The 12,534-nt window shown below is 39.9% G+C and overlaps 1 protein-coding gene across 2 annotated transcripts; it reads left to right on the top strand.

The window, feature by feature from the left end:
• The first annotated feature begins 9,929 nt into the window (after positions 1-9,929).
• LOC133396319 (elongin-C) lies at positions 9,930-12,429 on the top strand. 2 transcript variants are annotated; one of them, XM_061666044.1, is made up of 4 exons: positions 9,936-10,081; positions 10,543-10,566; positions 10,702-10,845; positions 11,673-12,428. In XM_061666044.1, the coding sequence occupies exons 2-4, from the start codon at positions 10,563-10,565 to the stop codon at positions 11,861-11,863; spliced, it is 339 nt and encodes a 112-aa protein (XP_061522028.1). In that variant the 5' UTR covers positions 9,936-10,081; positions 10,543-10,562; the 3' UTR covers positions 11,864-12,428. The 2 variants fall into 2 exon arrangements, with proteins under 2 accessions (XP_061522029.1, XP_061522028.1); XM_061666045.1 differs by lacking the exon at positions 10,543-10,566 and having other exon boundaries at positions 9,930-10,081; positions 11,673-12,429.
• Positions 12,430-12,534: the final 105 nt, after the last annotated feature.

Below are 12,534 nucleotides of genomic sequence, written 5' to 3'. Positions count from 1 at the left end.
ATAGAAATCCATTTGGAAAACATGGCACATTTTGAATGTGAAATTAACTTCCGTAGCGCATACAGAAGTTAAGGCCTCTTTGGAGGAGAGCATGTTTTTTGATTCTGGATGAAATATATCCAGTAAAAGTAATTTAATCAGAATACTGTGTTTAGGACTGAACACGTTTGGAGGTCCATCATAGGCCGACATCTATCAAATAAAAACTCATTATTAAAAATCTAACTCACCGTTACGATTGTGAGTGGTCCTTCCAGACAAACTACAAGCCGAAAGCAGGATGTTTCAAACTGAAATGCCCCTCACAGGTATTTAAAAAAGCAAAAGAAAATAAATGAAGCCTGCTGGCACAGATATTTTTCGCATTCAACTGTCTGCGTAATCTGGTCGGGACACATTACGGCCGTTGGGCAGTCGGTGAGCGTATATCTACACCAGCAACACGAGTCAGCCACGCGCGCCGTCATCGGGCAGTTAAGCTAAACAAAATGTGCATTATGATGTTTCACCTTCACGGGGTGCAAGGCTTAACAACAGCTTCTGAAGAGCGGAAGAGGAAAATTGCTTAAGTCTACAAGCGAATGCACATAGTTTGCATCCCTGTCCAAATTTGCCAGAGAACACCCACATACAGGGTTGCTCCAGCCAGAATGTGCACCTTGCTTGTGGGTGCGTGCTAAATGACAGGTTTTGTCTTGATCGGAGAATATGCGCAGTCAGAAAAGTGCGCAGCTACGCGCCTTTTCTGACTTAAGCACACGGGAAAATATAGCGCTTAGTGACTTTTGCGACCCCCTCTTGACTTTTTGTGGTGTTATTAGAGACTTCTGGAGACTCTGCAACTCCCTCCAGAGCAAGAGATGTTCAGCCCTCTGCTTCCGGACTCTAAATGAATGGCGCTTGCACAAAGCCACCACTGGCTAATTTAACCATAACCACCCACTACTTAAGCTCATCTGTGCTAACTAACACTGGAACTCTGCTTACCTTTTGGCGAATCTACACCGGCTGTTATATAAATTATCTGACTTGGTCCAAATTCATAATGGCTTGCTCACCTTTTAAAAATTACACGGATGAAAGGTAAATTTAATTTCACACTTGATGGGTGGGCAGGAACCCCAGAGACCCACCTATTTGTATACAAACAATTAAAACAAATTCAAGTTTCAATACTACGTAATCTAACCCCTTAAAAAACACAGGAGCACAACCATGTCCTACTTTAGACTGCTACTGAATTAAAAGTGACTTAACAATCAGTTCAGCACATGAATCTTTAATGAACAAATAATCAATTATTATGCCCATCTCTAGTCATCATAAAAAAGGGCTTTAATATTGATTCGTGTTCAATGCTTCAAACCCATAACAAAATCGGAATCTAACAATTATATGTGTAATTTATTACATTTGAAACAACACTTTACAGATACATAAAATGCAAACTGAGAGCACAACTCCACAAAAGAAGCATTCTAATGTGATGTGTTAAAATTTAAATATATCAAATCATTAAAAACAGCGTTAGTCCGTTCAAATAACATCATATTTGATTATTTATTCACTTTTTCTTTTGTACACCCTATTTTGTCTTCAGAACCATGAAGACATGAGTTTTGAGGGTTGAAATGCACAGTCTGTTTTTGGAACCTTTGTTTTTTTTATCTGCAACATTGCATCTTGGAGACATTTATATATAAACAATTCTATACTATTTCTAAGTATTTTTACAGAGCATAATACAGAATCTGTTATGAGTATGGGTATTTTTCTAACAATTTGCACACCTGTATTTTGACAGTGGCTATAACTTGTTTGTATTGGTAATGTAAATGTTTGACAGTGACATGAAAAGAAGAAAGACACTTCTAATTGGTTGTACTGTATGTACTATTTGGGGACGTGAAAGGCAGATAGATGTTTCCTCTGAGTATCTTTGGAAAATGCTGAGGACTTTTGAGATCTCAAGGCTCATAATTTGTGCAAATTCTTTTGAGATGAATTTATGTATACAAATAAACATGTTATGCCTTGTTAAATGTTTTTCTTTTTGCCTGATATCTATACTCAAATTGCATTTAATATTCTATCATATGAAGAAGCATTACGCTCACACTGGGGAAAAAATAGATAGATAGATAGATAGATAGAGATAAAAATAAATACAATTCTTTAAATATTAATGAACTGTAAACCCTTAATAATCATCATAATCTTTGAAGATTAAATTCCAAATTTAATGAGGAATGAGTTTTTTTCTCTCTTTTACAATTTCAGGAAATTAAATGAATTATTGAAGTCCATGCATACATTTTTATTTGAAAACTAATAATTATTTTCATAATAATTCAATAGGCAGCACGGTGAACAAACTGGTTAGCACATCTGCCTCACAGTTCTGAGGACCCGGCTTCAAATCCGTCCTCGCCTGTGTGGAGTTGGCATGTTCTCCCCGTGCCTGCGTGGGTTTTCTCCGGTTACTCTGGTTTCCTCCCACATCCCAAAAACATGCGTAGAACATTTATTGAAGACTCTAAATTGCCCGTAGGTGTGAATGTGAGTGTGAATGGTTGTTTTGTGTGCCCTGCGATTGGCTGGCGACCAGTTCAGGATGTACCCCGCCTCTCGCCCAGAGTCATCTGGGATAGGCTCCAGCACGCCCGCGACCCTAGTGAGGAATAGCGGTACGGAAAATGGGTGGATGGCTATCATTTAAAACAACAACAACAAAATATATATTATTGGAATATAGTGATAATACATTTTGTAGTTACTGTCATATACGTTACACTAAATTTAAATGAAAAATTTGTTGGCTGGCCAGAAGAAGTCACAAGGTTCTTTCTACTGTCTCACAGTAAGATGTGAGGCATCCATTTTGACTGTAGTTGCCAAATACGGTTTCTTGCCCTATAAAGGTCTACTAAAACAAGCACTGAAATGGTTTCCAACTGTTTAAAATGTTTAAAATTCCATTCCAGTGTTCACTTGTGGATCTGTCCTGTGTTGATAATGTGCGTGTACCCTCCAAGCAATGAAAGACCTCCCGGTGACCTTCTCATAATGAGGTCTCAAGGGAAGAAGCTGCAGCTTGAAATCAAAGTGTCTTTGTCAGGCTGTCGCATTAGTGGTGCGAGAACAGGCAGGTGCCTCCGTTTTGCACTGTTTTCCACTGCTTATTAGCCTGAGATCACTGTTATATTGCATCTGCCTCCTTCATCTGCCTGTGATTCACTCGTATTCACACTGTATTTTTTTCCCCCTGAATTACTTCTTGAAATTACCTATTGTCAAAGTATTGGCATAAAAAGTCATTGCATCATAGATTGTGTATGACGAGATCAAACAGACTGCATGTGCGAGATCTCTCCAGTGTGTAAAACACAAATGTGACGCCCAACTTGTCAGTAATGCTATTAAATATCTCTGTTACTATTCTCATATGGTGCAGGGTGCCCGCCAAGATTTAAGTGCACTCAGTGCACAAATATAAACTGAAACCCTGTAGGTCTTTGGTGTCATCAAAGAGGCCGTTTAACACATTCCGATGACAGCTAATGTCATGGAGGGCGATGATCTTATTTGTATTAGGCAAACGCACCATTTGTTACCATTATTATCAATTATATTGTTTTTTATATAGTTAAAGTTTTAAATTATTTCTATTGCAGCAGACATTTTAGACAGACAACAATATCAAATATCAATCTTTAATGATCTGTACACAAATATAATATTTATTATTGGAAGCAGGTTCATCTGCCTCACAGACGTCGAGAGGTTCTGGGTTTGAATCTCAGCTCAGGCCCTCGTGTGTGGAGATTGCATTTTCTTCCAGTGCTTCGTGTACTCAGGCTTCGTCCCACATTCCAAATCAAAACATGGTTTATTGAATACTCAAAATTGTCCGTACATGTGAAAGTGAATGTCTAAACACTGCATGCGTAAAGTATTAACAGCGCTTCACTTTTTCCAGATTTTGTTATGTTATGTAGCCTTGTTACAAAATTGAATGAATTCAGTTTTCCTTGAAATTCTACACAACAGCCAAAAATGACAACAAAAAAGGAAAAGGGGTTCAAAGCCTTCTTTCCTTTTTCAACACCGCTTATCCTGGTTTGGGTCGCGGGACGCTGCAGTCTATCCCAGCTGACTTCGGGCGAAAGGCGGACTACACCCTGAACTGGTCGCCAGTCAGTCACAGGGCACATACAGACACGGACAACCGTTCGCACTCACATTCACACCGTCACTGAATGGGAACTGAACCCACGCTGCCCGCACCAAAGTCAGGCGAGTGTACCACTACACCATCAGTGACTGGGTTCAAAGCCTTTTGTGAATATTTTTTTTTAAATACCTTTGGCAACAGTTACAGCCTCAAGTTTTTTTGGGAACAAACCACACCAATCTGTGGGCAGTTTTGCCAATTCTTCATTCCATCAGGTTGGAGGGAGAGCGTCTGTGCACACACGTTTTCATATCATTCCAGAGAGGCCACACAAGAACATTCACAGAGTTGTCCTGAAGCCCCTCCTTTGATATCTTGGCTGTGTGCTAAGGGTCCTTAGGGTCCTGCTGAAAGATGAACCGTGGCCCCCGTCTGAAGTAAAGGATGCTCTGGAGCAGTTTTTCATAAAAGATATAGCTGTACATTGCTGCATTAATTTATTGCATTCGTATTGCCATGTGGCCTTTACTAAGGAGTGGCTTCCATCTGGCTGCTCGGCCATACAGGCCTGATTTGTGGATTGCTGCAGTTGGTTCCCTTCTTTCCATGCACGAATGCTGGAGCTCTGACAGCGTGACCATCGGGTTCTTGGTTATCGCCCTAAGTGATGACCTTCTGCTGAATCACTTAATTTAGACAGGTGACCAGCTCTAGGAAGAGTCCTGGAGGTTCTAAACCTCTTCCATTTACAGATGATGGAGGCCACTGTGCTCATTGGGACGAAGCTCTGTACCTTGATAAAATGAAGGGCAAGTGACTGGAAACCAGTCCAGGGTGTACCCCTCCTCTCCCAAAGTCAGCTGGGATAGGCTCTACCTCACCAGCCTAATGAGAACAACAAGCACTACAGAAAATGGATAGCTGGATGATGATAATATTTTTTTTTTTTTTAAATGTGTGTGTTTATCTTTTGTGACAAGGATTTTATCACACCAATATTGTTGAGTGATTCCTTGTTGTAAATTACATGATCAATGTGTTGGCCTCAAGCTATTGATGGTAAGTCTGTTGTCACATCTGCTTATGTGTCATTTATGCCATTTGAAGCCTGATGCCACGTGAAATAAATTGTCATGAGCATGTACAAGTTGAGAAGTTGGAAGTAAGACACTGCGCATTTTCGATAGATAGATAGATAGATAGAATGCATCAGCAGCCAGGTTTCATGGTGAACATTGAACGAGCAGGCCGCTCTGAATGGCTGCAGACTAAGAAAGTGAAGGGGCAAGTAGCCTCCTATTCATTGTGACAGGCCTTTGCCTCTTTTAACTCAAGAAATGCCCACAGACATTCCTCCCCCATCCTCTCCGATATCACCATGAACATTCTGACCTGGTTTACAATGCACAGAGACCTGTAACCAATTCATTGTAGTGTTGATATTTGAGCGTAGAATGTAGTATGTGCTGGCATTTGATTCATTCGCTTGTGCTGTAATAAATAGATCACTCAATAAATATAAATACAGCATACTTAATATATACTTGGGTAAAAGATGCTTCACAGTGACATCCCTGTATACACTCATTGGACATTTAATTAGGTACACTTGCCCGTAGGGACATTTTATCATCTCGTGGTGAGCCGTCAGCGGCAGCAAGCCCTTCACTGCTGGCCTAAAAACATCAGAAGCACTGACCTGTATTTACAACCTAAATAATAACCTTTGTTCAATAAAATGGTATTCATTTATTCCCAACAGTCTATTCCATATTTTGTAGCGTTTCCCTTGGCTGCACTACTCCCAGTACGTGTATGCGTATGTTAGATTTATTTTGTCCAGTCATATTGAAGCCGCTACTCAATGTGATGGCCCCAGGTCCTGCAGAATTAGTAGTGCTGGCCGATGTAACCTAAACTGCGTTAGCAACGGGACTGTTTCTTTAGCCAATCAGGTTTGAAATTGATGAATTGTTATTGTGGGCCAGCTTTAATTGTTCCGTCCTCTGATTGGGTGGTCAGAGCAAGCCAAGTTGGACTAGCAAAACACATCTGTAGCGATCTGCATATATTAACACATTTAATTATCAGCATCTCTGGTGAATATAAGGTAGTTTATTTACATTTTCGTTACACTTTTTTGTCATGTTATTAGATAAGTATTGGTGCTGAACTGCTCCAGATTATGTACGGTTGAATTTTTGCATAATATTGATGGGTTGTATGATTGTGACATTATAGTTGACGTTTTAGTGTAGACCTGACACATTTAAAAAAATAAAAAATAAAAAACGTGTTAAACATTGTATACTTAGATATAAATAAAATGTTTAACCAAATCACTTTAGTTAGATCTAACAAAGGTCACCTAGCTTAATGGTAACACATAATGCAAACATTCATAGATGACCTACCAGAAATTAGCGTAGATGTTACGGTAAACAACTGCTACTTTAACACACGTGGAGCAGCAACACATACAAATAGAGCCTTTGACAGCACTCATAGAAATGTATACTGTACATTCTCTTTTTGTGAGCTATTACTGGAGTTTGTTTACTCAGGAACCTTCGATACATTTTCATCTGTATTTTGTCTGAAGTTACGCAACTTTAAATTTGGACTTGCCTGTACTGTCAAAATCCTTTTAAAAAGATTATTGCTTAAAGATCTGCGATTTCTGGGCGCAAAGGATGAATGAACCGTTATATAGTGAAGGAGCACTGCATATGATCCATCCATTTTCTGAGCCGCTTATCCTCACAAGGGTCGCGGGAGCGCTGGAGCCTATCCCAGCGATCTTCGGGCAGGAGGCGGAGTACACCCTGAACTGGTTGGCAGCCAATCGCAGGGCACACATAAACAAACAATCATTTGCACACGCATTCACACCTACGGGCAATTTAGAGTCTTCAATTAACCTACCATGCATGTTTTTGGGATGTGGGAGGAAACCGGAGTGCCTGCAGAAAACCCACGCAGGCACGGGGAAAACATGCAAACTCCACACAGGCGGGCCCGGGATTTGAACCCCGGTCCTCCGAACTGTGAGGCAGATGTGCTAACCAATCGTTCACCGTGCCGACTTGGTAAAAAGTTACCTCACCTCACACATGATACATGTTTTAAAATGTTGATATTCTAATTATGGAGTACTACAGAGAATGCCTGCTCATGATGTCAAAGGGAGGGAGAAGACATCTTGGCATGACAAAAGAAGTTGCATATTCTTCATGAAAGTGTGTGTGTGCTTGTGTGTGTTAAGGAAGCCTCTCTAAAATAGAGCACGGAGCAGCTGCAGTGGGGTGGGGTCATATCATGAAAGCGGCCGCCGCCACCCGCCTGCTCTGATCAGAAGCACTAATGGCGTAATGGGGGGGACTGGAAGGTCACTGATTACTTTCACTGTGTATGTGTGTGTGTTTGTGTGTCAACAGAACTTTCTGGAACACCCTGTGTAAGCCAGGCCTTACTATAAAACAAATACCAGGTCAGCGGCGTCACTTCTGCAGCATCTTTGTCTTTCACTGCTTTATTTGTGCTCCACATAGATGCACCATGCCCACTCTGTGGACTCTCTTAAGTGTTATAGCTCCAGGTTGCCTCGCATTTCACCAGTCATCGCTTTTTGTACACGCAACGACATCAATCAATGTCACATTCTAAACCTGATATATGAGCTGACGAGCACCAAACACCAAAAATGTGTAGCTTTGCACTGCTAAGCATAAGTGCGCTCTCACATCACAGCTTAAAGTTTGGCATCAATGGCAGTAGTGTGTCATTTTTGCAAGGCAAGTAGAGGAAAAGAAACGCATGACGGTGTAACGCGCGTGCTTCTTAACACATCTTAAATGTAGATTTATAGGCCGGCAAAATGTCACTGTCACATTCAATGAGCACCTGCTCTCCCCCATCACAGCCGGAGGAGACCGTAAGGGGTGGGCGATTCGGCAACACACACGACCCCTACTGGACGAGAAGTCCACATCTAATTACCATCAGAGGTCTGATACGATGCTATTTTATTTTTGCACTAAAATACTCTTTCATACACTTGATCCATCCATTTTCTATACCTCATTAGGGTGTCAGGTGAACCTATCCAAACTGACTTCGGGTATGAGACAGGGTACACCCTTGACTGGTCCCCAGTCAATCCCTGTATGGGCACAAAAATCCATTCACACTTGTATTCATACATATGGGCAATTAAGAGTCTTCAGTTAACATGCATCATTTTTGGAATGTGGGGTAAAGACCGAATATCTGGATAAAACGCATGCAAGCACGGGGAGAACATGCACACTCCACATGGAAAGGCTGGAGATACGGAAGATTCGAACCCTGAACCTCAGAACTGTGAGGTAGATGTGCTAGCCACTATTACCGTGCTGCTGCTTTCATAGCAGAAACTGTACTTTCGTGCAAAAGAACAAAAAACAAAAAAACTGTATGATCTGGAAGGGACATACAATTGCACCCCCCCTAGCTCTGATACTTTGGATTATGAATATTGATCTTATCCTCACTAGGGTCACGGGTATGCTGGAGCCTATCCCAGCTAACTGCGGGCGAGAGGCGGTGTACACCCTGAATGCACCACAGTTGAGGCGCTTGGACAAATGCTGCAGGCAGCATGCCTGCCCTTTATGTTTGTTTGTTTTCTTCCTGTGTGTCAGTAGAGTTGTTTGACGGCTGTTAGCTTTGTGAGGCTGATGGAAGCAACAGCTCCTTGGCTAAATATACTCTTTTTCCCCTTGAACCATTCATGCGTATGCAACATTAAGGTGCAACGATTTAACACTGCCTTTCACCCAAAATCAGCTGGAATACGCTCCAGCACACACGCAATAGTGAGGGTACAAGTGGTATAGAAGATAGATGAATACATCCATCCATCCATTTTCACTACCACCTATCTAAATAGAGAAATATTAAATTTAAGTATGTCACTTTTATTATTTATGTTATATGTTTATCATAGACTAAATTATACAGCACACTGTATATCACAAACTTTATACTGTCTGGAGACTGGTCCCGGTGCCTCTTGCATGATGCTTTCTAGTAAATATTTATTTTCTTATGATTATCTTGGTGTGGCTATATATTTGTACCTTCTTGATTTCATATTGTGTGTCTTGTTGGTCTATGCCTGGACCTCGAGTCTGTAACAATAAAGCATCACACATAATATATCATGTGAATGTGAATACAATCAATGTTTTGAATTTTTATATTTCCCTTTTGTCACTTGTATTTTTTAATGACTATCTATCTATCTATCTATCTATCTATCTATCTATCTATCTATCTATCTATCTATCTATCTATCTATCTATCTATCTATCTATCTATCTATCTATCTATCTATCTATCTATCTATCTATCTATCTATCTATCTACCTAAATAAATAAATGTAAATGCTCTACTGACGATTACCAACAGAGCCGTTCAAAGATTACGCATATCGTTGACGTCACGATTTGAAGAAGATGTTCTCGTGTCCTAAGCACCTTCCGTTAGCAATTTCAGGTACGTAATTGCTACAAATTTACCGTAAGAGGAGTTGTTGTTGTTTTTGTTTTTTTTTGGACTGTTGAACTTTACGAGTACAAGTGGAATTCTTGTTATTTCTTATTGGGAAACACTAACTCACAAAATATTTCTAGTATAGTTTACCAAAACATGCTCTGCAAAAAAAGAAAAAGAAAATCATAAAAGTTAGAAAATAATAATAATTTTTAAAAATTGGGGTGGGAACATATTTCACTGCCAGCGAAGCACCACGGAATATTTCAACTCACGTACACTTGGGGACTACTTCCAGTTATCAACATCCCGGCTGTTAAAGTTAGCCAAAGCACTACAGTCTTTGCCATTCCATAGTCTACCGAAAAGTGGTAAGACTTATTTATATGTTTTACTTAATTTATGTTTAGTGTGTATTAAGGTTGTTGGATTTTTGAGCTTTGAATGCTTTATTCTAAACGTGTTGTATTAAGGAGAATAAATGCTAGTAAATCAGGGCGCTAGCATACTAGTAGTTTAGCATGAGCCAGCTAACACGGACTGCTGCAAACTCGGTTGGAGCTCTTAGTCCATACAGGTGTAGTTTTCAATCCCAAGGATTGTCCGAACGAAAAACACACTTTACACGTCGTTTTGTTAGCTCTCTAAAATCCGGTTGTGTCCGTTTTAGGCGATGTTTGTCAAACATTAATTTAAAGGGCCCGTAATGGAATCAGTGTCTCAGCACACAACACCACTCCCATTTACACAGCTATATTTCATTACTCGCAGAAAATATGCATATATGTACGTTTTTTATGCTGTTGTCTTTTGATATTATTCTTTTTATTAGGAATAGACCCCTGCATCAGAATGGGTGAGTTATCAGGTTTTCTTTACTGTATTTGAAAATACTCTGAGCTGTTCAGAACACAGTCTGCAGTCAAAACTATGCACATAAATATTTGGTTTACACTAGTCAGAAACTTTGTGTCTGTGTCTATGCTCATAGATGGTGAAGAAAGGACCTATGGGGGCTGTGAAGGACCAGAAGCCATGTATGTGAAGTTGATTTCTTCAGATGGCCATGAGTTCATTGTGAAAAGAGAACACGCACTGACATCGGGTACTATCAAGGCTATGCTGAGTGGTCCAGGTGAGGAGTCAGAAGTTGTTTACCATATTATTAAATAGGTACTGTGATTGGCAACCAGTCCAGGGCGTATCCTACCTCTTTCCCAAATTCACTCACCCACAATACTAAGAGGAAAAGTGGTATAGATGATGGATATTGTCTAATTTTGCTCTGCTCAACTGCCTCAATGGGTGTGCCATCCACATGAACAAATACATGCTGCACCACCTTAAAAAAACAAATGGTACCACTAGCTGGTTTTAATTACTCTTACTGTGACCTTTGACACTGCCAAGTGTTGAGGAGACATTATCAAAACACACTGCAGAGGCAACATAGCATCTGTAAAGCTGAAGTTTAAAGCTATTGCTGTATTATGCAGCTAAAGTTACTAAACATTCCAGCTCTCATCTGAATATAATCGGAAGGAAAAACAAGAACCATCTTAATATCGGCTAATGATCAGAAAGTGTTTTGGTTTATTTAGGGGTTCCGTATGTTTGGATTTTTCTTCTGCCTTAAAAATAACCTTCATTTAAGAACTGCATTTTGTGTTGATTTGTGTTGTCTGACTAATATTTAAATTTGATGATGGGAAATATATGTGACAAAGGTGCATAAAAATAAGAACTCAGGTAGGGGCAAATATTTTTTCACACCACTGGACATCCCCTCCAATGGAACAGTGCACCCAATTCCTTTATTAATGCTGGAGACAAACCATTTGCGGTTGACATCAAAATGTGAATATGAGATGAGTTTTTTTCCCTCTGGTATCTACATCTCTGATGTTTATCTTTTAACAACCTAGAGCTCATCATTAACATCTTTGGCTCCCCTCCATGTAGGTCAGTTTGCCGAGAATGAAACCAACGAAGTCAACTTCAGGGAGATTCCCTCTCATGTCCTCTCCAAGGTCTGCATGTACTTCACCTACAAGGTCCGCTACACCAACAGCTCCACGGAAATCCCTGAATTCCCCATCGCCCCCGAGATTGCACTGGAACTGCTCATGGCGGCTAACTTCCTAGATTGCTAAAGTTACTGAGTCAATGCAGTAGACTATAACACTTTTACATGGTTATGACTATTTAACTTTTTTTGCCATAAAATCATGTGAAACGTTTTTTTTTTTTTTTTTTTTTTTTTGCATCAGTATATCAGTCATTGTTTTGCGTATTAAATAATTTAATTTTAATATAATGTATGAATATGGCAGGCTACGTTTATTCTGAGAATGTGACAAATCTGTCTCTTCTACCCACCATCTTCCCTCCACCCCCATTTAGTAAAGATCTCTTTGGACAGTGTCAAATATTTGTCTCCTCGTACTTGACTGATATTCAAATGTGACACACGTGAGCTACAACTAAATTCTGGCGTTTGAAGCATAAACTCGAATGCGTGAAATTAAATTGTATAGCAGCTGATGATCAGGGTTTACCCTTATATGCTCATGTGAACCAATGATGCAGAGATTTAGCCAGAGACTGAACTTAAAATTAACCTCGTCGTACAGGTCTATGTTATGGCGAGATAATTTGTCAAACCCATATAGGAATAATGAATGTAGTGTGTTATATTTGCACCTAAAATAAAAGCAGACATTTCTGTACGATCAAGCAATGGGATTTTGTTTAAATGCAGTTGAAGTGGTTGAAGGATTCAAAAAGACACCGTTTAGTCGTTTGTCCCAATTGTATATTTTAT

This window comes from Phycodurus eques, chromosome 21 (genome assembly GCF_024500275.1).
Source record: "Phycodurus eques isolate BA_2022a chromosome 21, UOR_Pequ_1.1, whole genome shotgun sequence".
Taxonomy (NCBI): domain Eukaryota; kingdom Metazoa; phylum Chordata; class Actinopteri; order Syngnathiformes; family Syngnathidae; genus Phycodurus; species Phycodurus eques.
This window is presented reverse-complemented; position numbering and strand designations above follow the sequence as displayed.

Excerpts from the sequence above, each read along its gene's own strand:
- LOC133396319 (XM_061666044.1), top strand. Across the intron at positions 10,846-11,672 it reads GGCTATGCTGAGTGGTCCAG|GTCAGTTTGCCGAGAATGAA; the intron begins GTGAGGAGTCAG and ends CCCTCCATGTAG.